Source organism: Pteropus alecto, unplaced genomic scaffold (genome assembly GCF_000325575.1).
Source record: "Pteropus alecto unplaced genomic scaffold, ASM32557v1 scaffold69, whole genome shotgun sequence".
NCBI lineage: Eukaryota > Metazoa > Chordata > Mammalia > Chiroptera > Pteropodidae > Pteropus > Pteropus alecto.
The window spans coordinates 7,904,321-7,930,500 of record NW_006494610.1 but is presented as its reverse complement, the minus strand read 5'-3'; the positions used below and the strand labels follow the sequence as shown (position 1 = coordinate 7,930,500).

General features: G+C 30.1%; 1 protein-coding gene and 1 pseudogene across 2 annotated transcripts in view; one reads left to right on the top strand and one right to left on the bottom strand.

The window, feature by feature from the left end:
* Positions 1–3,464: 3,464 nt before the first annotated feature.
* LOC112474066 lies at positions 3,465–3,583 on the top strand (annotated as a pseudogene).
* Positions 3,584–8,689: 5,106 nt separating this feature from the next.
* HGF (hepatocyte growth factor) overlaps positions 8,690–26,180 on the bottom strand; it is a 64,122-nt gene continuing 46,631 nt past the window's right edge. For both annotated transcript variants that reach the window (XM_006925739.1, XM_006925738.1), the window contains exons 10-18: positions 25,377–25,479; positions 21,935–22,068; positions 17,337–17,375; positions 16,064–16,160; positions 13,436–13,510; positions 12,420–12,566; positions 11,789–11,895; positions 11,519–11,664; positions 8,690–8,866 (exon numbers count right to left, since the gene is read on the bottom strand). In XM_006925739.1, coding sequence (XP_006925801.1) covers positions 8,690–8,866; positions 11,519–11,664; positions 11,789–11,895; positions 12,420–12,566; positions 13,436–13,510; positions 16,064–16,160; positions 17,337–17,375; positions 21,935–22,068; positions 25,377–25,479 — 1,025 coding nt within the window. The remainder of the gene's footprint in view (positions 8,867–11,518; positions 11,665–11,788; positions 11,896–12,419; positions 12,567–13,435; positions 13,511–16,063; positions 16,161–17,336; positions 17,376–21,934; positions 22,069–25,376; positions 25,480–26,180) is intronic.

Genomic DNA, 26,180 nt, shown 5'->3' with positions numbered 1-26,180 from the left:
GTTTTATTTATTCACTATTGTATTTCCAAGACCTAGCACTATCATGGTAATTGATCAATAAATATGTACTGATATAAAACCAAAGGTTATGACAGAAGCCAGTAGAAACTACCTCCTCAACATCATCACCAAAAGAATTAGGACATGTTACTATTTTAATAGTAAACAAAATTTAGAGATTATAACTTGATAGTATTTTAGAATTGAAGGGGAAAAACACCTGCAAAAAGATAATTACTGATATATTTTTTAACAAATATTTATCATGTAGTACTTAATCAATAATAAAGATTAAGTACTACAATAATAAAGATTATTGTCAATAATAAAAATTAACTGTTCACATTTGTGAACAGTTTAGACCTAGCCCATGTTCTCATGGAGCCTACAATCTAATAGGAGGAAGTATATATGTGTGTGTGTGTGTGTATACATATATGTAAATAATTTTATTAACTGGTACATCATACTTTGAGTTGTGTGACTGAGTTAAGAGAGTGGGTGGGGAAATAACTGGTGACATTTAAGCTGGATGATGAAATAGTCATTAGTCAGGCAAAAACTGGTGAGAGTGGGGGATGACTTCAGATGCAAAGGATTTGAGGAAGGAAAGTATTTAGCTTATTCCCAGAATGGAAAGAGTCTGACGTAGCTCGAATATAGTGGGCAAAATGATAAGAGGTGATAGATGAGTTGAACAGACATGGACAGTTCATACAGGTATAGATAGGCCAATGGGAAATCACTGAAGAGTTTTAAGCAGGAAAATGACACAGTTATATTTTTAAATGTGTCTCTACAAATTAAACAGAAATTGTTTGGAATATATATGGAGAAATTATTTTTATTTTATTATAGTAATGAATGTGGAGCCACTGGAGATGGAGACGTGAATGATACAACATATATTCAGAAGATAAACATTATGTGGTGTTTCTATGGATGTGGAAAGGGAGACACAAAATAGGTAAAAAGTGATTTTTTGAATTGTGGTTCAAGCAAACCAGACTGATATGTCTTTTATTGAGAAGACTGAGGGAATGGGGGATTAGTATTTAGTTTTGAATACATTCAGTTTGAATGCTGAGAGTACATCCAAACAGCGATGTCAAATGGACAGTTGACCTTTTTTGCCTTTGTACCTCCACTTGGTGTTTCAGTTCTTTCTCACTGAGTTTCCTTGCTGAAGTTCCAGCCAAGTTCACCTGTGAGTTTGGCTGTGGAAAGATGCCAAAACAAGGGCATTATTATATTTAGAGAGCAGCATTAATACTGAGGAAACTTTATTTCTTCCTCTCACTTTGGGTCACAGGTAAGATTTAATTGAGGAAGAAAGCAAGTAAAAAAGGAATGGCAAAGTTGAAAAAATAAAAATGGGACATTGTGAATGTAGATGATCTATATTCATACTCTGTGATTGTTAATTTTAGGATGACTTATTATATTTAGTGTTTATAAATGGATTAGAGAAATACAAATGGTTGTGACTAAGAAGGAAAGAGGCTAATAAAAAATAATGTTTTAGATCTTTTTGTTGACTTTGCTTCTGGGGATAAGTAAATACCTCCTGAAAACTTTTTACAGCTTTCCTCCGGGGTTTTTTTTCCTTTCCCTCTTCTTTATATTTTTTTTCTTTTACAAGCTTTACTTTTCCCCCCTTAGTTTCCCCACGAAGTTTCTAAAGCTGGAAATTTCAGCAGTTAAGGGGCTATTGTGGAAGCTAGTAGATTGGAAAAAAATAAGGCTATTTTGTCCCTTTTCTTCAGCTTTAGGTGGCAAAATAGTATCACTTTCATATTTTGGTGTTATAATTTTGCTCTTATATTAACGATATGATATGAGAGGTCAAGCAGATGGTACACATATGTCAGGAAAAGTATGCTTCAACTCCTAAGTGTCTAAGTGTTACTCAAATTAAGTATAAAGAAAACCAAGTAAAAAAGAAAATCTGGGAAAATTTGGCAAAAGAAAAGATTGCTGGGAGATGTTTTCGTAGAGACAAAAAAATTATTGTAGGTTATAAAAGACAATACAAATCTCAAACTATGTAGTTAACACTCCCTCACATTCAGAAAATATGTAAATTATATTTTCTTAGACTGCATTTAGAACTCTAAAGCTAAAGGCGTAAATATTGTCTCCATAATTTTAAGAGGGTTCTGTAGTATAGTTTGAAGAATTTGCCATACCATGCTCCCTCATGGAGCTTCAAAATATACATGAACATCCAAGAAGGTCCTTGACAATTCTGTAGCAAAGTGACCTATATAAAGCATCTCAGCATTTTTAAAATGTATTCAAGCCCCGAACATTTTGCTTTTCTCAGCACAGCTTTAAGTATCCTACAGAATGGTGTTCCACAAGAGACCAGTTTGGTAAAGCTTACCTAAGTCATTAAAGAACTATTTCCTATTTTAAGAAGTGTCCATAGTAAGAGAGTTTTATGAGTTTTCTTATTTATGTATGTATTCTGTAGCTTCAGAATTATGACGTTCTACCAGGTACCTAAACTACCTGACTTAAATTTTCCCCCAAATTCTTATTCTTAATCAGAAGGATCTGAGAATTTCCTCTCATGATGACTCAGAACAACCAAAGAAAGATATTAAATTATACTTGCTCCTTCTCTTCTCTAAGATCCTTAATCGCTTTTATCATTACATAGTGTCAACTTTCCACTTACTAAATTATTATTTTTATTTTATAGGATATAAAGTTTTTATTTTAGAGTATAGTAATATATTTTAAACTATCATTTCATTTGGATTTTAACCATCTAAAAATCAGAGGTCTGAAAACTAGATGATATCTTTGTAACCTTTTAAAAAATGTTTTTAAAAAAATTTATCTGCCCTTTCTCCATTTCTTTACATGTTACCCAAGTTGATTTCTTTGACTTAAGAAAACTCATCAAGTGAAAACTTTTTGCTAATTGAGTAACAATATTGTGAAATTTCTAAATGCACAGCAGATGGCATATCTGCACATTAGTAATGAGTGTACTATTGTTGACTCGTAATATTTTTTGCAATAATTGATATGGTATTTTCCACCTCGATGTTATGACATCAACACTTCATGCAAGAAACTCAGACGAAAAATGTTCACTAACGTAATCGAAAATGTATTAGCTTGTATAAAGTAAATATTTGTATCCACCAGCAAACTAAAATCTAGTTTTCCATTTTTATTTTAAATAATCACATTTACAAATATAAATGTATAAACTCTTTAAAGTTAATATCTCTTTTTTCCAGCTGCATACTCTAGTGTATGAAATACAATAAACCACTTAAAAATAGTCCTTCTATTTTTATTTGAAAATACAAAATACTATTTGTGCGTGTTTGAAAAATATATTCAAATATAAAACCCTTAAATTCTTAACTATTAATGAGAGTTGTGCAATTTTTACAAAAATTACAAATCTAGGTTATACTGGTACACCTTCAAAAAGATGATGGATCTACGGCCATGCCACCCTGAATGTGCCCGATCTTGTCTGATCTTGGAAGCTAAGCAGGATCGGGTGTGGTTAGTACTTGGATGGGAGACCACCTAGAAATTCCAGATGCTGTAGGCATTAAAAAAAAAAAAGATGATGGACTATAGAATATTAGTAATTATGATACATAAAATATAAAAATTATAACATATAATATATAAATATAAAATTATAAAGTATAGTGTTAAGCACTGTGAAAAATAAAGGATATATAAATATTGATAACAAGATGTTGCTGATGTCTCCAAGGAGCTCAAACTGGGTGGAGGTAGATTGTGTATTAAAAACAAAGCAAAACAGAATAAAACAAAACACATCTCATGCAGTCAAAGGCAGACTATTATAACAAGTAAAAAGAAAGCTTCAGCAAACACAGCAGGAGGCCGAAGAAATGATGATTTCTAGATAAGGATGCTGAGTAAGGATTCACAACGGAAATTACATGACATTTGAAGGTTCTGAGGAGTTAAAGAAAAACCTAATGTTCACAGAGACTGTTTGAATGCAGGCATGAAGTTCAAATGTGAAGTCACGTTCAAAATGATGAAACTAAATCAATAAATGTTCAGGAGTATTTAGTTGGGAGAGATGAGGGTCTAAAGTTAGCCTGGAGTTAGTTAACATGTTAGATTGATAGGTTTAGTTTGTTTGATGTTGTTGTTTATTTTTTTAAAGCATAAATCTACCTATAAATAATCTATAATCTCACACTTCTTTTGAATTACATAAAATAAAAGTAAAAGTATTTTTCTTTGTCTTGTATTTTCTGTCTCGCTTAAATGTGCTTTAGGTAATAACATATTCTTCGTAGTACTATAAACTTTGTCCAAATTACTATAAATATTATTTTTACCTTAAAGTTACTTTTAAATTTCAGCTTTCCTATAAACAACACATGCAATTGAGCTGTTTGTAAATGTAAGGGGAACAGGAAAAAGATACATTGTCTAGAATAAGACTTCCAAAAAAAATAGAGTAAGACTTTCAGTTTGATACATGGAAGGATTGTAATTTTGTGAAGTGGTACAGAAAGCACTCTCAGGATTGTATAGATTAAGAATGGTGCCTGTATAGGAAAACGACAAAATAGAACAACAAAAAAATCCTGGACTAAAATATTGAGGAAATGAAAACTAAGATGATTCTATTCAGGACACTGAGAGATGGTGACTAATTAAAGCATTACAATTTGTAAGACTAAATAAATAAACTATATTCAGAAACTAACAAAAATATTGTCCAAGTTTTACTTATCAGATCCCAGATGTTTACATTGCTTGCTCTCTCACTTCATTGAGAACTCTGCTCAGAGGCCATTTCTTAAAGAAATTTCCTTGGACTATTCATCTTAAAATAGCAAAATATAGGTTTAGAATAAAATGGAGTTCTAGAAGAGAGGAAAAAAGTCAAAATTTAGAGAAATCAACAGTATATATCTTTGAAATATTCTTACTGACACCAGAAATTAATAAGTACATATATTCTGCTTGGACTATAATCATTAAGAAGAACAGATATTTTATCATAGGCTCTAGAATTAGATACATTAATCATCTCTTGAGGTAAGTTTCTATGGCAGAAAAAGTAGAAGAGCAACCCTTTGGGGGAAGAGGTAGTATAACATAACTTGAAATAATCAATGGTATTACCGAGCTCTTTTTGGTTTGATCAATTGATAATTAGTTCTTCCAATCTTGCTTCTAATTTGAATTAAATGAGTCCATTTCTTTTATATTTTATTCTGAATTTAATGCATATTTTGAAGATATACTCCAAATTGATTAATTAATTCATTCATAATTACTTTTGCAATATATAGTGATATGGTAAAGAAATTTAGGTGATCATTCATGACAATATTTTGTATATGTTAGCAAATTACATCATAGTACCATTCTAGCAAATATGAAGAATGATTAATTATATTTCACAGTGAGATAAATTGTGTATAGAGCTTGATGGTTTACTTAAGACTATTGATATTGCCATGGACAGATGTTAGAATAAAATAATAATTTTTCTCTTAGTTCTATAAACAGGTAATATGACATTTTTTGCAACAAAGCACATGTTATTTCTGTCAATAAGATCATAGTTGTTTTCAGTATTAACCCCTATAGCCGATTCAAATGCATACATTTATATAATTATAATAAGAGAGGGGGGACATTTTGGTAAAATATTTTATTATTATTAATAATAATAATATAATCATGGTTATAAAAATAACAACTTTATAAACTACAGACACTTTATATACAAGTCATAACCACAGTGTTCCCTTTTTGGGTAAGCATCCCGCTGTACCACTCAATAGGCAGCTTATCAATTTCCTATTTATGCACAACACATATAGTCATAATATCCACAGTATTCCATTTTTAATTTCCTGAAGACAGAAATTTTCTGTGCAAATGGAAATGAACCTACTTAAAATTACACTGTCAAGATTTATAAGGCCTAAAGAATTTTAATATTTTTATTAGTAGCAAATTCTTAGTTCAAAAGTCAGTTGAACATTGAAAGATAACTTATTTTTGAACTTCATTGTGAAAATTAATTTATTCACACAAAGACTATGTCTTTTTATTCAAATTAATTTTATTTTTCAAATGAGTTCGTCTATAAATATGGGATATAACTGTTTGAAAGTAATCAATTTTTTGACTTCAGTAAATCAAATTTTTTAGAATGAGAGCTTATTAAAATTCTTTACCTCATAATCTCTATATTGCAAAACCAGTATTTCTTTAAAAAAAATATTTCAAAACAACAAGAAAATGCCTGACAGCAATTTCTCACTTCTTGACATTATTTTTTTTTCAAGAGAATGTTGTGGCTATAACATTCACTTTGTATAGTACCATTGGTACCAACAAGAAATATTCACAGGAATAAGTGAAATACAATTTTGCTATCACGTATCATTATTGTTATTTTTCTTGCCTTCCAGTGTCTCTCATTTCCCATAGTGAAACACTTAGCAAGCAAGAGCCTGTTAACATAGAGATTGATTCAACATAGACCATTTTACCGAGGACCTGCCCACAGCAAATAGGTAAAAGTCATTACATATTTTACAATAAAATTAAAGAAGTATACAAAAGGATTATCATCTCTTCTGCACTGCAGAGGCATTATGACAAGTATTTTAATTTTACATCACTATTCCTGGTAGACATAAGAAAATGTCCACAATCATAACAACATATAACCATATTCAAACAGCCAAAACAAAAATAGCAATGAAAACTTATAATTAGAAAAAATACTTTTGTCCATGATTCAAAATGAAATAGATTTTTGGATAAACCAGATTTTTTATTTTTTGTAGTTTATTAAGAAAAGAATGCCCAGGAAATAGTATCTTTTGCCAGAGAAAAAGACATGATTATACCCTGTCCTATCACCTAAAATAACATGAATCTTGTTCATCTTGCTTTCATTGTCAAATCCACACATCTCCGCCTATAACAAACTTCCCAGAGGGAAAACTGCTTTGTACACCATGTCTGGTCATTTATTAGGGATGTTGTTTTTACCTTTTAATACAATCCTCGCCTTAGCAAAAATCATTCAAGAAAAACAAGTTAACGGGAATATTGGTTTTAAATCACTCAAATAATTATTTTTAAAGATCTTTGTACAGGAACATTTTGTAAAAACTCAGAAGCTATCCTATTACTCTTTGTTATCTTATTTCTTAACAAATACGTGCTTTTTAGCTAATTATGACAAATACAGTAATAAATATAATTTGCTATTATCACATAGAATACAAACTTTGAATGAATATTTCCCATGGCATTAGAAAAGATTTAGGTAAAATAAAGTAAGATAAAATGAAGATATCTTGATTAAGTATCTCATTCAGCTGATTCAACTCTACTTTAAAAAATATAATTGAATTGATTTTAGACAAGCCACTTTCTTTCATTTTCTATTTTTTCTTTACTTGAGTAAAGTTTTATTAGGTTAAAAGACTTCTAGGTTCAGAAAAGTATTTTGACCTTTTTCTTCAATATGTACTTTAATGCATAATTTGATAAAGTTATTTGCAGATCTTTGGAGATGTGAAAATATTCTGTGAAATAATTTTAAAAAATTAAAGATGGTGATCTAGAAGCCAATCACAGCAACAAGTCTTAGAGTTAACTTACTTAAATATATTTAGAGACCAAAACATTTTTAATATTCAATTACACAGTTATCTAAGAATTTAAAAAAATACTTTAGGAAAATAGATAGAAAAATATCTTGCGTAAAAAAAAAGTGACCCTAAATTTGGAGGAAAGAAATAATGCTAATACACATATTACCCTCTTCTCTTTAAAAATTAGAAACCGCATAATACAACTAGGATGGTAAATATATGTAACCACCTAGATTAGGTGTTATTTAACTTAATGGGTCATGAACACACCTTAAAGACCAACCAAAAGAGGTAATCTGAAGATTATATAAGAAGGATGAGCTAGTCAATTCTATGTTGCACCTTTCCTTAATATTTCTACTGCTCTTTAAAAAAAATTTTTTTTTCTTAAGGAAAAACTATAAGTACACAATTTCAGAATATTTAAGGGTTATACTGGATACACCATGATTTGAACTCTAGTGTAGGCACATATGTACTCAGGCATGTGTATATGGGTACATGTTTTTGTAAAAAGTATGTGTACCAGTATTACAGGATACACAGTAAGGAGAACCAAATAAAATATAATGTATGGCATATGAAAGGTAATATAATTTAATATCGAGTTATATTTTAAGGAAACAAGGTATAAATTTCTTTTGTGAGGTTAAAATAATGTTGAACATATGGTTTATTCATTATTAAGAAACTAACTTTGGAAAGCAGCGTAGAGAGATTAATTGATCTTTTTCTATTAAATCTTTTATCATCCAGCAATTATACCTTTGCATTTTTTTAATCCATTCAAGTATCTTCAGGAGATATGTTACTACACTTGCATGTACCTTAATTCACTTAAACATTTACAAAATAACACTGACAAACAAAACAACAGAAAACATCCATAAATATTAATGAGTATCTTAACAAACATGACACTCAAGTAGTTGTCTTAGGATTGTTTTAAGTGACACTTTAATTCCACGTTCTCTGAATCTTCATGTAAAAGAGCGTTGTATTGATGGAAGCTTCAGACACAGTTACATCAGCTATGACTGTGGTACCTTATATGTTAATATAATTTTGTGTATCCATTTTGCATAATATGCTACTCGGACAAAAATACCAGGACGGTTTGGAATGGCACATCCACGACCAGGAACAATGACACCAAGAACCATTCTCATTTTATGCTGTTCACAAACAAGTGGGCCACCATAGTCTCCCTAGGAAGAGGACATGTAACAATAACAACAAGAAAGTATTATTTTAGAAATAAAAATTAATAATCAATTAAAACTTTCTATATAGATTTGTATCTCAAAGGTACATATATAAAAAAAGAGAGATAATAACCGCAACTGAAATATGAAGACATAAAATTGATGTACTAGGCCATTTGTTATCTTTCTATTGAATTAGTCAAGTAAGACTGAGATAAGTATAAAAATTCAAAGTGTTCTATGATGTATAGTATTTATTTTAGAATAACATATTTTCCAAAATATTCACTCATCTTTTAAAGTAGGTTTTGCCTTTGTTGAATGCATACTAACATATAACTACTAATAGCTTAAATAGCAGGTAGATTTTATATTTATTTTGATTTTCTTCTGATGTTCAAAATATCTTCAGTATAGAAAATTTAGACAATGTAGAAAAATGCAAGTGCAAAAGCCACTTGTAATAATATAGTTTTAATGATTAAACAGCCTAAAGCTTTTTTTCCTTCCTCCAATCCTGTCCTTAAAATGATTTTAACAAATGAAATAAACTTGTAATTAATAAAATAATATTATTTACAATTTATAAATTGCTTTTTTAGATATAAAGAAGGAATGTTTCTGCATTTACTGTTGGTATTAATAGTTAATATAGTTATATTTATATTTTATACCCCCCATTGTGGAAATCAGCCTATGATTCTTTGGCAATTTCTGTATGGCAACCCTGTTGTATTATCAGATATAGAAACGTGATAGGTAGATAAAAGATGAATAGATTGATTGATTTATGTATATTTTTACATACATATAGAATTATACATATTGTATATAATCATTACAACTGTGCTGCATCACTTTCGTGCACCATATAGTCTCCTCAGATAGTGATGACTGGCTTTTGACATCCTTGTATAAAGAAAGGTATTTGAGACTCTCTTAATTTTCCCACAGCAGTGATGTGATGAGATAAAACTAAACTACCGCAAAATATAGTTCTGTAATACAAGTGAGAAGAAGAGAGCTACCAACATTCTATGATGGGGAAAATTAAGGCAAAGGTAAAGCAGAAGATAAAACAGTAAAGAAAAATAGCTATTCTAAGAGACTTCATATAAACTATGCCACATGAATTAATAAATTTGATTTTTATAAAGAAGCACCAGTGATTACTAATATGATCTCTTCATAGCAATTCACTTTGGGAAACTTGCACTAACTGTGATGTTATTGCTATTATACAAACATTTGGAAGATTTCTTTTTTACGTGTTTAGAGTTCAATGGTTTTAGTGATTTTATTACTCTGTTTTAAATATTCGTGATGTTAAAAAAACATTCTAGAGGATACATGCATTTTTGAGAAGTGGCGAAATCAATTTGAAGTCAAGTCTTGTGCACATGAATAAAAAAACAAATATGTGATAAAGTGATAAATACTACAATATTAAAGTTAAGAATCTAAGAATGTATAGATGATAAACCAAATTACGGGCTATTCCTGAAGTGCAGTTTTCAATGCATTTTTAGTAATTGCAGTAAGGTTGGATAAGTGCATAAGCTTCCTAAATCATCTTGAAGATTAGGTCTAGCTCAAAACTTCATGTTTATAGGGCTCCTAGGGTAAGGAAGGAAGCAAAGATGGAAGGAAGGGAGGGAGGAAAAGAAGTCTTTCTCCTTGCAGATTTTCACTTGTTATAATGAACATAGTGATACTGACTTACCGGAGAAACACCAAATTTAAAAGTGATTATAAACACATATCTGTTTCTAACGATATCATTTTTGAGAAGTTCTGAAAAAATCTTTACCTTAGTAAACATTTTCTTTTCAAGAATAAATCTCTGAGCAATATAAATAACACAAGCATTTCAATGCATATTTATGCTCCATCCTTAGGGCATTTCTTACATGTCTCTATTATTGAACTCGTCCTATGCTTTGCTACACATAATATTCTACAATTCTACAGCTCACCAGCTTGAAGAGCGTGTCTCTTAAATTCAAAATACATCTAAAATAACAGTTTAACAGCTTGTCTATGTAAAACGGGGATAGGAACACTGCCAAGTTGAAAGAACAGTTGCCTAACAAATGACAGTGTCCAAGCTCTTATAGTCATAGACTTTGACCTTTGGTTTTTTAAAATAGAATTTGTTAACACATATAGACACTGGCTTAAACAAAAATACATTTAAATATTTAAAACCAGGCATGTATTTCTTAATAAAATTATTAATGTGATTTATTTAGGGAGAATTTGGGAAGATCATATAAATTTAGAAAAACAGTAGAACAATGCAAGCTATTATATCAAACTCGGATACTTTTAATTAGGACAGCTTTCCTTTAGAGCTCTGGTTGTATTAGTTTGTTTATTATTTATTTACTTGTTTATTTTTATTTATTTATTTATAGAAACAAATGTTATCATAGTTTGTTACTAATGAAATATGAACTGTGTCACTGTTTAGTTAAAAGAAATGTACAAGGATAATACAGGGTTATCTTCCCCAATTCCTCTCTCTTAGAACATGTTGATGTACAATAATTTTTATTTGAGAAAAAATAGACAAAAAATAAACATGAGAAACTATGTTATTCATTATATCCTCCTTATTAAAAACTAAAACCAAACCAAAAACTCCCTTTTTACCTCGCATGGTCCTGTTACAATATTTTCAGCTCCAGCACATATTTCAGACTCATTCAGAGTCACCTTCCCTTGATGATATTGGCTGCATTTCTCATTCCCCATAATATAGAGATGTGCTACTCGTAATAGACCGTCAGAGTTGATCACTAGAATAGTGTAAAAAAAATGCAGTCAACAAGCAAAGCATAAGGTGAGAAAAATAAGAAACAGATGCAAATTTGTTTTATAAAATAAATATGATATTGCCTCATCCTTTTAAAAATAGCTTACATCCAGTGTAGCCCCAGCCATAAACACTGCAAGTGGTTTTTTCAGGAATTGTGCACCCATAATTAGGTAAATCGATTGTACTAACAAAATCATCCAGGACAGCAGGTCTGAAAAGAGACAATATAATGGTAGTACTCTTGATTGCCTTCAACACAAAATTAATATATTAAAATATAGTGTTAATATTTAATATGATATTTAGAGAGAATAAACAGTCATGTTTCTTAAAAGTGAAGAAAAGGAAATGTCTAATATATAATGTAGAAATCTGTGGGTGGTAGAGAAATAAGTTATTTGCTAATATTTAAAAATAAAGTTCTTGCTATTTTTTAAAATCATTATTTTACCTGTTAAAGTTATTAAATAATTAACTGTTCAGTAAGCTTTGGTTTTAGAGCAGGCTGATCAGACTGTTGATCCAACTTCATTTATTCATTTTTGAAATTTTTGAAAATGCTTCCATGTGTGTATATGCACACGGAGATATATACATATATAAACACATATACAATGTGGCATATGCTTTTATAATAAATCTACAAGAGAGAGAAAGAATAGCTGCATAGCTGAAGAAAAAGCTTCAACAATTCTAGTCTAGGTTAAAAATACAAAACCTTCTACAGGAACTAACCTAGCAAGCTTCAGTAATACCAGATCTGATCCTTCAGGCCCATACACCAGCTGAGAAACATTTAGAACCTGTCTGCGTTTCTCATCTCCTCTTCCATGGACATCATGGATTCCAAGCCAAGCTTCATAATCTTTCAAGTCTTTGTTTCTAAGTAAAAAATTAAAATGTAAAATGTAATTTTAAATTGCATAATGTTATTTTTATATATTGTTGTTTATAAGGACAGATATATTATTTAAATTTAAAATTTAAATTTAAAATTTTATTCAAAATATAATAAAGAGCTACACATTTATTATGCAAAATTCTGACTGCTATAAGCACATATAATAAGGAAGAACTATAAATTGCTAAAAATCTAAATAGCTATTTCAAAAACTTTTGATTATGCCTGCCAGAGAGTAAGTTATATGTGAAAAATATTAGGTAAAGCACGTCACATGAATTACAATATTCCTGTAAATTTTTCTTTTTATCTCAGCTGTGTATATATTTGGTTTCTTAAATGAGGTTGCAGATCTATACTACCAATCAGAGTGATCTTAATGAGAATAAGGTAGCAAGCTTACAAATGTTGCCTCCATATGTTTTCTTTAGGCTAATTTTCATTATAAATATTTCCCAAGATGATTCTGAGGCTGGCTCTACATAAAAAAAGTATAAGTGAAGATTGAAAGAAATTTTTTGATAATTCAGAAAAATAATTTCTTTCTAGAAATATAGAGTGCAAGTAAGAGGTTGGGGTAAAAATTATTTACACAATCCTAGCAGATTTCTCCCCCAAATGAGAGTAATGCCAATTGTAGAAAGAGATGAATAGAAGAAGTAGTACCCAGTAAGTAAATATCAATTAAATCAAAGAAAGTTTTGTTAGCTAAACATAAAAAAGAAATTAGTTTGTTCACCCTAAGCTGGTGAATAGCAAATGAATACACATTCTAAGCCTCAAAGCTAAGTGGAAGCTACACACAGTTTTAAATGCTCAAAACAAATAATTAGTTTCAGAAACACTTTACCGAGAAGGGAAACACTGTCTTGCAGTAAGAATCCAACTTTCTTTTATCAATGATCCTCCGCAGATATGTTTATTTCTGTGAGAAAGAGGAAAGAGAAACAAGTAACATCTGTGCAGGAAGATTGCCTGCCAATTAATGCAAAACCTATGGCTACATTTGTTAAAAATAAGAACAACTGAGAGAAAAATGTAGAAATTAACCCAAACAAAATAAAATGAATAATCTTTTTATAAGAAAGATATTTAGTTATTATAGCATTAGCACTTTCTTTCATAACGTGATTACAACTTTATAAAATCAACTTTGTGTTTGTATAAGGAGCCCTGTCGTTACACACTAAGATCCATGCCTTGTGAGAGAAAGTATGTGCTACAAGTATGGGATAACGAGAATGAACAAAAACATGAACAACAAAAACAATGTAGACCTATTTTAAGTTCAGTGTTTGATTATGAATAATGCAAATTTGACTTTTTATTTAAACTCTAAAAAAAATGTGGTGGTAGCAATATATAAAATTAGCACTCCTTCCCTTTCATTACAATTATTTAGTTCTAATATGTTAATTTAGAACATGACTGAGTTTCAGTAAATTTGTTCGTTCAGCTTAAGACCAGCAATATATTTTATTTATAAAATTAAAACGATTTTGCAAGACATACCATCTAGGAAATTGTTAAATATTTGTAGAGAATAATAAATTCTAGTACATTTATTTGATGATATTTAAAATCTGTAAACCCATTATTTTTGGCAGAGAAATGAAAAAAGTACAACTTTCCACAATTGACATTTCCAACTAGTACAGATGTTCAGCGCTTGAGAGAGTAATAGAAGAGGATTCCCAGACTAAGACCACAGTTATTTATGGCCTGTACCACACAGGAGGATAAGAGTATATATATTGAGTTTTAATTTCTGTTCCTCCAAGTATGTGTTTTGGAAGAATAACTAAACAGCTGTTGTTACTAAGAACTTGGATTTAAAAGGAAAACTATCTTTTTTTTTGTAAAAGTTTATAGTACTCTGATCTGATGAAAAACAGTTTCACCTGCTTCTCCATGGAGACCTCCAAAAGAGTGTCCTTGTATATTTTCTTGTTGATAATAATAAATTCAGAAGTGCATACCTCTTTTTTTTTTTTCTGGAGTTATGAGATTTGCAAAGAATCACTAATTAATTCAGAGCTGTGAATCCTTGAAACATTTTCTATAATAAAGAAAATGAAACATTCCCCCCAAATTTTACAGCCTTCATTAAACCTTCATGTTGCACAATTAGTTTTAATATTCTGGTGAGTTTCAGAATTCTATTTCAGTACTACATACCTAGGACAGCTACGCTACAATTATCAACATACATATTTTTAAAATTTGATGATTTACTCCTAGAAAGAAAGACACACTAAAAAATAAATTTAGGTCATCTTCTACCTGATATTTATCAAAGGATATAAATTCTATGTTTGCTCAGAATTGGCTTATTCATAAAAGAACTTCAGTTTCAAGTATCTCTATTCTACTTTAATATCATTGTGATTTAATTGTTATAAAAGATATACTTTCTTCTACTCTAGAAGGCTAGAGGTAAAGGAACAGGGAGGTTTTTCCAAAACAGGAGATATTCGAATTGGTATTTGAAGAACGAGAAGGTATAAGATCTTTCAGGCATAAAATATAGAGGAAGACAAATACAACATGCAGTGGGAACAACAGCACATAGGCTTGGAAGAAAAAACATATGATGTCTTGAAAACAAGGAAAAATGCGGCTAGAATTCAGGCATGTTTTTGTGTATGTTACATTTTGAAGTTCCAATAGAGATAGATATTGACAAAAATATTTTAACATTTTATTACCAAAGGGTATAATATATGTGGCATATAGAAAATGTTTAAGATCAGATTTTATTATCTCCCATTTTCAAAATTTATTAAATTTATTAAATTATTAAATTTGTATAACATAATTACTAAACTAAGTTTTTGTATAACAATATATTTTGCAGTTATTCTACAAAGAACATGTCACTGATTCTAAAGAGCACTGAGAAATATAAATGTCGTGATTTTTTTTTTACCCACACTGAATATTCCAATAGCAACACTATGTAACTATCAATATTGTTTGTTAGTATTTTTAATTATAACATTCTATAATTTCAATCATTGCTATTTTTCATTAGTATGACAATAAAAAAGTCAAAAATTATAAATGAATATAAAATTTCTGATATGATTATGCATAAGCATGTTAGAAAATAAAGTTAAAATATCCTAGTTTGAGAAATTAATAACATACGCATTATAACTTGTATGGTTATATCACAGTATAAGTAAATTCTCTTTGTAGTTGTCTTTTGCTTAATCAGAACTAAGTGTCACTTGTAAGACAATGCCTACACATATGAGAACTTTGTAAACATTTAAAAAGTCACTATCTCTGGAGGCACAATTGCAAAATCTAGGGCTGTTTGGCAAGCAGAATGTCATCAGCCCCCCTTATGTCCCCTCATATTGGGTGCCTATGTGGTGGGTACGACCTTCATGACCACGCATGACCATACTGCTGGGAATGTGCCTTTTGCAAATAAGCCAAATACATATGATTTGTGTCTGTTAATAATTACCTGTATTTCAAACTAACCATCCATCCTACATTTGTTCGTGTTGGAATTCCATTTACAACTCGCAATTGTTTTGTTTTGGCGCAAGATATTACAGGATCTAAAAAGAGGACCAAACATAACATTTTGACAAAACATTTTGAAATACTATGCCTTGCGGCTTTCTTAAATGCAATCGTAACTAGAGAAATGTAACTACTGTAATTGTGTCAGAAGAATATTTTTTGGGGAAAAAAGTAAGTATTAGGACTACTAGGCCAAATCAAGTCCAACGTGTTTGCAATTCTCATGTAAGTAGATGAGTAACACAGAAAAACTAATCACCTCAAGGTCAACAGTATTGCCATGGTAGTGACAGGGGCTTTGCTCGCTCAGCACTGAGTACAAGTCCTTCAAATCTAATACTAATTGTATTTCCCTCACCAACCTCAATATAAAATGAAACAATGTTATTTTTAATGGTTATTTCTAAATGTCAATGCAAATCAATAGCCTAAAAAAATCAATAGGAAAAAAAAATTGTTAAGTGAGAATGCAGAGCCATTTTGAAACAGGTTACCAGTATGATATTTATTGAAATTGTATCTAAATGACATAATTACTAAGTCCCAATCCTGATATCCAAATGACATAGTACAGAATTTATAAAGTAAACTTTTCCTGACCCTCCTTTGTGTTCCTTGCCTTATCCTTTCTACTCCTGTCCGTCATCTACAATAGATTTCCAATAACTTCTTCAGCTTGAGATAGTGCAGATGATTACTTGAGTAACTTCCTTTAGCCCAAGAAATATGTGAAAATTAAAAACAAGCAGCAGCTCTCAACAGATTTTCTTAAATTGAGTATCAACTGAACCTCTCAAATTGTGTCATCTTTTGCCTAGGAGGGTGTGCAAAGAGCTTTAAAGATAGAGCAAGATAGACACTGCATAACTTTCCAAACTTCTGGTTTCACTCCTTCTGACTTTTGCATCTTTATTTAATTTAAAAGATAGTGAAGGTCCATATATACATTTTACCCCAAATTAAAAGCAATATAAATGCCTTTCATATATAACATGTTATATTTTCTGATAGAGAATTGAATTTTGATAAATTTAGTATGCAGTTCCCTTTGTAACCTCTATATAGCACATAGAAAAAATTTTTAATAAAATAGATTAACTTATTTATATGATGGAAGTTAATATAGTGATATTTTCCTATGAAGAAAATAATGACATAATTTTTGGCACACAGAGACTCAAATATACTATATATTTTGAAATATTACTTACGGTCTAAATTGACTATTGTAGGTGTGGTATCACCTTCACCTGTAAAAATAAGTATATACATAATTCATATATATATTTCTGTTATACAGAACTAAAGCTATATATTGAAATTCAAATAGCCATAAATCGGATAGTTTACTAAATTCTTGACATTTTATTCAAAGATAAAATGTATAGTACTCTTTTGAGAAATTATATATCACTTTTATTGTTCAATATTGAAGGTGCATGCCTACTGGTATCAGGTGATGTGAGGAAAGCCCTGTTCTATGACTGTAGAGGCTTTCTATTGGCATCAAGGAGTTGCCTCATTCTACCAAGATACTCAACATCATACACAAGGATCATTTCATTGAATGGCAACAGTGGTTTATTATTGCTTGCTTGGGCCATTCACCCAGATAAACTATGTTATTTTACTATAATTGGCCCATTTACAATTTTTCTGAAAACTATTTTTTAAAAAATATGGTTGAAAATAACTGAAACTTCACATGCTTCAGGAAACTTTAAAAATTCTAGAAGATAAAAATCATCATTAATGAAAAAGAGGAATAACAATATAATTTTGTTAGAATATTTCAAAGATTGTTTTTTCCAGATGGTAGTTTAAAAAAAGGTATGGAAAAAAGACTACACCAGAAACTGAAAATTAATCCTGACTAAAACCTCATAACTTATTCCTTTTTCATAACCTCCCAACTGGGGTTTAAATGCTACACAGAGAAAGGCTTGGAAGATGCTAGGATTTGAAAATACTTAAGCAGTAAAAAATGAGGCACAAAGGCATTTCCTGGAGTTTAATGTCTGACTGCTCAGAATTGATAGCAGAGTTTAGTCAGGCACTGTTTAGACCCAGCTGGTTGTTAATCCCTGGAAATGCCCTGAGCTCAAATAAACCAGCAACAAAACAATAATGGCATATGAATTCCTTTGTAATAGATGCAATTTTGATTGTTATTTATGGAAAATCTCATACATGATATAGAGATTTTACTTAAGTTCATTTACCAATAAAGTATTTAGTTCATTTTTTGTACCTTACTAAAATATTTAACTTTTAAAAAATATACAGATATTATAAATTGTGGGCTTTAATAATTAATGAATAATGAATATGTTATTGGTATTAATATTAATAATACTTGAGAATATATACATATAGATATATACTTGAGAATACATACATATACACATATAGAGCTTCTTCTAACCTAATATTTCTCACACTTTATAATCAGCTGAAATACCGCTTAAAATCAGATTTCTGGAGATTCTGGGTTGAAAGCTAAATTACTAATTTTTCAAAAGCATTCCGAGTTCTACTGTACACTTTGAGTAAATTCTTAAAAACTGCTCTCTAGATCTTTTCCATTTTCCACTATTCTCATTTTTCCTTTTACTTCTGCCCCACTAACTCCCCACAGTACTCAAATCTGAAATATATATATATATATGTATATATATGATACAATCTTGTTTTGTATTGATTCAACTTAAAATCGAAGAAAGAAAACATGTCAATGGTAAAAAGTTATATCTATGTGAGAGTAGTTAAATGTGTGCGTGTGTGTTTATATGTCCTCAGAATCAAATACGAACTCTTGCTGAAAACAAAAGAAATTTTTTAACATATTCTTGTTAAATTTTTGGTTCAAGTTCAAAACTCTATGAACACATATTTCTCTAGGCAGACATCTATATTCTCATCCTATTATATATTTATTGTTATATATTTATTAAATGATTATATTTACAATTATTTACATAAATTTTTCCTCTCTATATTGAAAACTATTTGAAGATAAGAAACATTGCTTACATTGTTGAACACCTAACATGTTCATAGGGCTTTGCACACAATAGCAGCTCAATTTAAAATTGTTAATAAATGAATAAATAATGAGACAGATGTAACTTGCCCAAGGCACTATAGTGATAGAGCTAGAATTCTTAGCCAGTAAGTCAAAGTTGAAGCTCTTAACCACTATACTCTCAGTAGTTAAAACAGGATTTTTCTAAGATTTTTCTAAGAGTATGTACAATTATAGACAAAGATTATAGTAATTTCCACAGTTTTATTTTTGCATATTTGATAATCCCAAGAATGTATGTTAAATATTATTTTGTAATCATTTGTTTAAAAGGAATAAAAACCTTTAAATGTTTTGTAATACAAATATACAGTGCAAAAATGATTTATACAGCCTCTGTAGTTAAATAAATAAGAACTCAAATCTTCTAAAGATAAATTTTATTAGCCTTTCGCCAGAGAGAAAATGTAAATAAATCCTGGCTATACATATTATTTAAAGAAATGACACTGTAAAAATATTTATTGAAATTAATGTTCAGAATACATTGAAATACAAATGAGTTATCTGCAATAGTATTTAATCAAATGCTAGAACACCTAGAAGTCTTTCAATAACACATTACAATTTTTAGTTTTAAAATGTTGTTTGAAAATATGTTTTGAAAACTTTTAAATTATTATAGTCCTGTGTCAGTTAGGTTTATAATTCAAAGCACAGTTTCCTGAGATTCTATGGGAGCGTTTTACTCTATCTGCTAAAATTAAACTGTTCTGATTTTTACAAATCTAGAATTATGTAGAGAGAGAATTAGAATGTGTTTTAAAAGCCAGATCATTGACTTTTTCTCCTTTTTCCTAGAGCACTATATATTCTATTAGCCATTATTATTCTTAATCATAGAAATTTAACAAAAAAGTCCCATAAAGTAAAACTAATATTAAAGAAAAAAATCCTTTAAGCATTAAAAAAAATGTATGTGCCAGAGAGGTAGGCTTGTTTGCTTGTTTGTTTTAGTGTTAAAACTTGAAAGACAGCTTCTGTGGAACATTTTCAGGACCTATGAAACCGTAATATGGGAAAAGTAGAACACCAGAGAAACAGTAAGTAATTTGAAAGGCTATGATTATAGCAGACGAAATAAAATAGAATAATATAAAATAGTATTTCTTTGTAAACGTAACATGTTTATTTATTATTTTAGAGAATTTCTTTATTAAAAATACATTGGGAAGTTCCAAGTCTTAATTACTGATATACATGATAAAATTATATTTAAGAAGTTTTTCTTTTTATGCTAAAATTTCTTAAAACATGACCACTGTTTCCACTTAAGGTAAGAAATTATTTCTTTAATTTGACATACAATAAAGAAAAATATAAACTTGTGTTTGTATTTTATGTTTTAAAGCAGATATTATTTCTTCAATCTAATCTCTTTTTAAAGTATTTTTGCTGCTGTTTTCAAGGTACCTGCTACTGGCTCATCTCACAAGAAAAACATTCTTACAACATACTCTTTCTGAACTTATAAAAGTATGTTCTTTAAACAAGAAGGTAGTTTAACATAGTGTTTAAATGTGTTCATATAAACAGAACTTTGAGATATGTAGTGTAGTAAAATGGATCCGTGCTACTGACACAGCCTTATATTGAGGCTTTTCACTCAATATTATATTAAGGATATATTCCCATCTCAATATATATTACTCTACATCAGTGGATCACAGTGGGGGTCATTTTGCCCCCAATCTCCAGAGGACACTTGGAATGTCTGGAGATAGTTTTGATTGTCATGACTGGAGAAATTGGTGGTGCTATTGACATCTAGTTCATTGAAGCCAGGGATACTATTAAACATCTTATAACGCACAGGACAACCTTCCACAACGAGATTTATCCAGAATTAAATTTCTATAGTGCTAAGATTGAAATACCTGATATATTCTCCTAATCTAATTCCAGACACAGATTCTAATTCAGATAGTAAAACAGTATTGATTACCCAGGCCCTCACTAATATTAGGCATTAACAATCTTATTTTATTTGCCAACTTGACAGGTAGAAAATTCTTCTTATGCTTTTATAATTTCATTTTTCTTGCTATTAAGTTTTAATGTTTTTTATTTGTTTATTAATTATTTTATTGTTGAAGACTCATCATTTTTCTCCTGTTATCTTTTTCTTATTGATCTGTAGGAGCTCTTTTACATGAAGTATATTAGACATATATATTTTACATATATCTTTTACTTTATGCACTAATACTCTTTTAACAAAATAATCTTGGGTTCAGAGAAGTAAATGGAATGCTCCAGGCTTCTTAGTCTTGGTCTAAAGAACAGAGAAGACGATAGAAGCACCACTATTTCAGGTCTGTTCATTGGTTTGTTAGTGGGCTGGGAACTTTGCTGAGAGCTCTGCTGCGTTCAGAGGCTGAGCAGGCAGTCCTGATGGTGGGGCACAGGGAGGTCTTTCTACAGCAGTCATATTAGAACCATGACCATTTCCTGCCTCTGGATTCCAAATTGGAATCTCCTAAGAAAAGAAAATCTTTAAAAAGTGTCTCCTTGTTTAGATGAAAGATGAAGAAAGGGGTGTGTGTGTGTGTGTGTGTGTGTGTGTGTGTGTGTGTGTGAGTGAATCTCTCTGGAGTGCATCCTAACTTGGGGATCAATTGCATCCTTCCTATATTATTTTCACCTCTGATTAAGGTATCAGTTTAAAGAATATGCAGTATATCTAAAATATTTTACCTGAAAAAGATCACTAAATGTACTTACAACGAGAAATGGGGCAGTAATCCCAAGGAATGAGAGGGTTCCCTGTGTAACACCAAGGACCATGGGCATCATCGTCAGGATTCCGGCAGTAATTCTTATTCAACTTACTAGCATCTGGTTCCCAGAAGATGTGCCTACATAAACAACAAACTGAACATCACAAGATGCTCATTTTGTCCAAGAAAAACAAAATGTCACCGAGAAGATATAATCCTAGCACATAACTTTCATTATAGATACAACACAAGCTTCGACTGGTATAAATTTTGATTATTTTGTTTGAGATTTATTTTGTTGTTCTTATACTTTGGAAGCATGGTCTCTAACTCAGGAGTGTGGAACAGGGCTACATAATTAGCTTAGATAAAATGAAAGATTTTGTGACTTTACTTCTATTTATAACTGCAGTGGCAAGACATCAATACCCTTGTGCATAGAAATGGAGAAATATTACCGAAAAAAAGAGAGCAGATGACAAACAAGATTAAGGTCATAAAATAAATAAAAAATACCATTGCAAAAATATTTTTTCATATTTCAGAAACAGTTGAAGCATCACTTGAAAAATTAATATGACAAAGTACTAGAAGATACACTGAAAAAATAATAATGTACTAATGAAATAAATTTTGAAATATCACTGGTCATAGAGTTACAAAATGTGATCTTTTGAGAAATAACTGAGTAACATTTTAGCCTTTCTTATTTTACATCTTAACTAAATTTATTACACAGAAAAGCAAAAAAAAGTATGTTATTTTATAAAAACATGCCTACTCATATAACATCAATATTTATATTTTCCTCAATAACATTGATGAAGTCAGACTCCACATGGCCATCCTAAGTCATGAAAACTATATCTCTAACTGAATTTGTCTTAGATTATTAATTACTATAATGTTTGAATGTAATTAATATGTCATTTAAAAAATTGGGAAGAACTTGGACATGGACACTTGGACTATCTTTCTGAACTAAGGTTCATTTTCTGGAGCAGTAACAACAGCAATCACATTCGGTACTTACTACATACCAAATTCTATCACTGGTGATTTACATACAGAAATTTAGACTAACCTAATGAAACAGGCTCTAAGATTATGCTATTTTTTTTTTTTTTGGAGGATTTTGAAATCCATAGAGGACAATTAATTCGTCTAGGGTCACATGGCTCATAAGCAGTAGGGAAGGGGTTTGAACACATGGCCCTTTCTAGAGTTGATGTTCAAAACCAGGCTGTACTACCTTCTTACTCAGTTGTTACTGTGCAACTTAATCATTCATCAATTTTGTACAAATTATTTCTAAATGACTTTTAATTACTTCCAAAAGTCAAACCAAACTCAATGAATAAATTGTTATAATCATTGCAATACCTGAATAAATATGTCACGTATTTCCAGTGGCATGCTGCTAAATGTTTAACAACTGGTACTCTGAGGTGTGTCAGAAGGGTGTTTATTTGTTGCCTTTGATGATTTCTGTGGTGTAAATAATTCTACCACAAAAATGTCAGCCTTCCAATGTGAAATCACTGAAGGCAAAGTTGGCACAATTGTCTCTGACAAGTCCATAAGAGCTACATCTGCCCCGCTGTATTTCTAAAAACAATTTTAAAAATAGCAGTATTGAAATCAGCATTTAATTTTAATCATGCCAATTTAAAAAAATTGTATTGTATTATAGTTTCAAGTATACAGTACATTTTTGCTTAAAATTCCTTAATGAATTGCTTTAATGCTTAGGATAAAATCAAAACTTAACACAGCTTACAGGGCTCTTTATGGTCTTGCCAGTGGAGAATTTCTCCTCTGTGGACATGGACCAAATTACACTATGCTTCGACCTACCAAAATTATTTCTGATTTTCAAATACTTTAATCTTTGGGCTTTGGCACAAGTTATTACTTCTGCCTAATGTACTCTTTCTCCTACACTTCCTTTTACCAACTCCTCCTTATCATGTATGTCACAGCTAATGTCTTTTCCTCTAGCAAGTCTTCCTGACCATCCATGGTCGTGACCTTCCACCCATCAGGCTTGGGTGGAACTTCTTTGCATTTCTATGGCATAAAATATGCTATATTTTCATGCCATTTATAATATGGCATTCCATACTGGAGTGTGAGATCTATGAGGACAGAAGTCTTAGAGCTACAGTGTCCAAAACAGTAGCTACTGACTACATATGACTACTAGTCCAAACTGGGGCAAGCTATAATTGTAAATATGTATCAGATTTTGAAGCTTTAATATGAAAAAATATATAAAATCTCATTAATAACTTTATATTAAATACATATTAAAATGAAAAAGCTTTACATTTATTGGATTAATAAAAATATATTATTAAAAATAATTTTACCTGTTTATTTTTACTTCTTTTAATGTGGCTATTAGAAAACTTAAAAGTACATGTGCGGTTTACATATGTGAATTGAATATTTATGTTAACATGGCTTTAGAACTATCACTATTTGCTCATGAAATAAATTAGTTGAAACAATTATCACCCATTAGTGAGTATATTTTGGAAAGGAAAAAAGGCTTTAAAGTTAAAGCTGGGCTGGAGTCAAAATGACTCAACTTCTCTGAGACCTAAAATTCTGATTCACATATATAGAAAAATTTTTTTCATATAGGATTGTGATGGTCAAATGAGATGACAAGTCACGTAAAGCAACTATATATTTAATCAAATAACCTTGTAATATTTTATTCTAGTGCATATATTTATATATTTATTAAAAATCAGTTTTATGTCATAACTATGTCTGATACTTCTTTTGTAATTTCAAACACACTAACACTATTACTAGAGTCAAGTGGAAGACAACTTATTTTGTTGAGAATATGTCCAATGTCAAAATCTGTAATTCTTTGAAATATATAGATTTTTTCAAATTTCTATACATTCTTTTAAATATAGAAAAGTTTTACATGTAAAAATTAGGTTATGCAAGGAAACCTGTCTAAGATTTTAGTTGTTAATTGGATATTAAGGTCTGTATGGACATAAAAATGATAACTTACTGATTTTTCATGAATATTAACAATTAATGGTTAATTATGAAACAATAATATACTGTACTATATGAAACTCAAGATTTACCACTTAATTATACACTGATACAGTCTTATCAACTTATGTAATTGTTTTCTTAATATGACCACATCCTCCTTATAAACGAAGCCAAAATGTACATCCACTTTTTGTTAATGCTCCCCATGGTACCTATTACAGAGCAAAACATACAGTAAATACTCAATAAATATGTGCTGGATTGAATTGCTTATTTAAAAGTTTGCTGCTTAGAGAGAAAATATTAAATTGAGTGCACAAATAATAAATGGAAAGGAATAACAATGTACATATTTGAGTACACCCATTTGCTATTATCACTACATACTATATATTGAAAGAAATACATTTACACACCGGTGTAAGTCTTCCATGTTCTTGTCCCACATTGAACATGTTAGTCCAGATCGTGTTTTGGATAAATTGCCCATATAATTTTTGCCATTTCCACGATAGCAGTCTATACATAAATATATGAAAAAAAAAAACACCTAGTGATTACTAGGGAATATAGAACAAAAACATTTTTTACAAGCATATAAATTCATGAAAATCAACATAAAAATTAAAATACTCTGAAATCCGTACCAACCTAAGAGACTTAAATATCTCAAATTAAAATATATTTTCACCCAAATTTATTTTTCATAAAAATGAGATTTTATTCAGCAAATTATGCATTTTAAAAAATAAAAGAAAAAATTAAATGAGTGGCTCTTAACGACATCAAAAAAGTGAGACCTTTTTAGAATGACATACATATTTTCCAACATTTTCTTCTGAAAAATTTTACTCCACAGAAAAGAATGATGTGGTTAAGTAGGGTACAGGAAAAACCTCTCTTTGTATATAACAACAACAAAAATGACTGGGGCCTTTGAGACTGAGTAAACATCCTATTGCCAAACAAATTTCATAAAATAGCTTCTGCATACTTTGATTAATTTTGCATGAAGTAGTACTATGCTGGTTTTAAAGTAGTTATTTTTTTGATTTCCTACACTTCTTTATTTATTAGTTCCCACTTTTGTTAATGAGAGCTTTTCCTTCTCTTCTATTCTTTTCAGTAGTAGGTATTACTACTGCCAGTAGTAGTAGCAGTGGTAGTAGTAGTAATACTAGTGCTAATAGTAGAAAGAACAATATAAATATAGACTCATG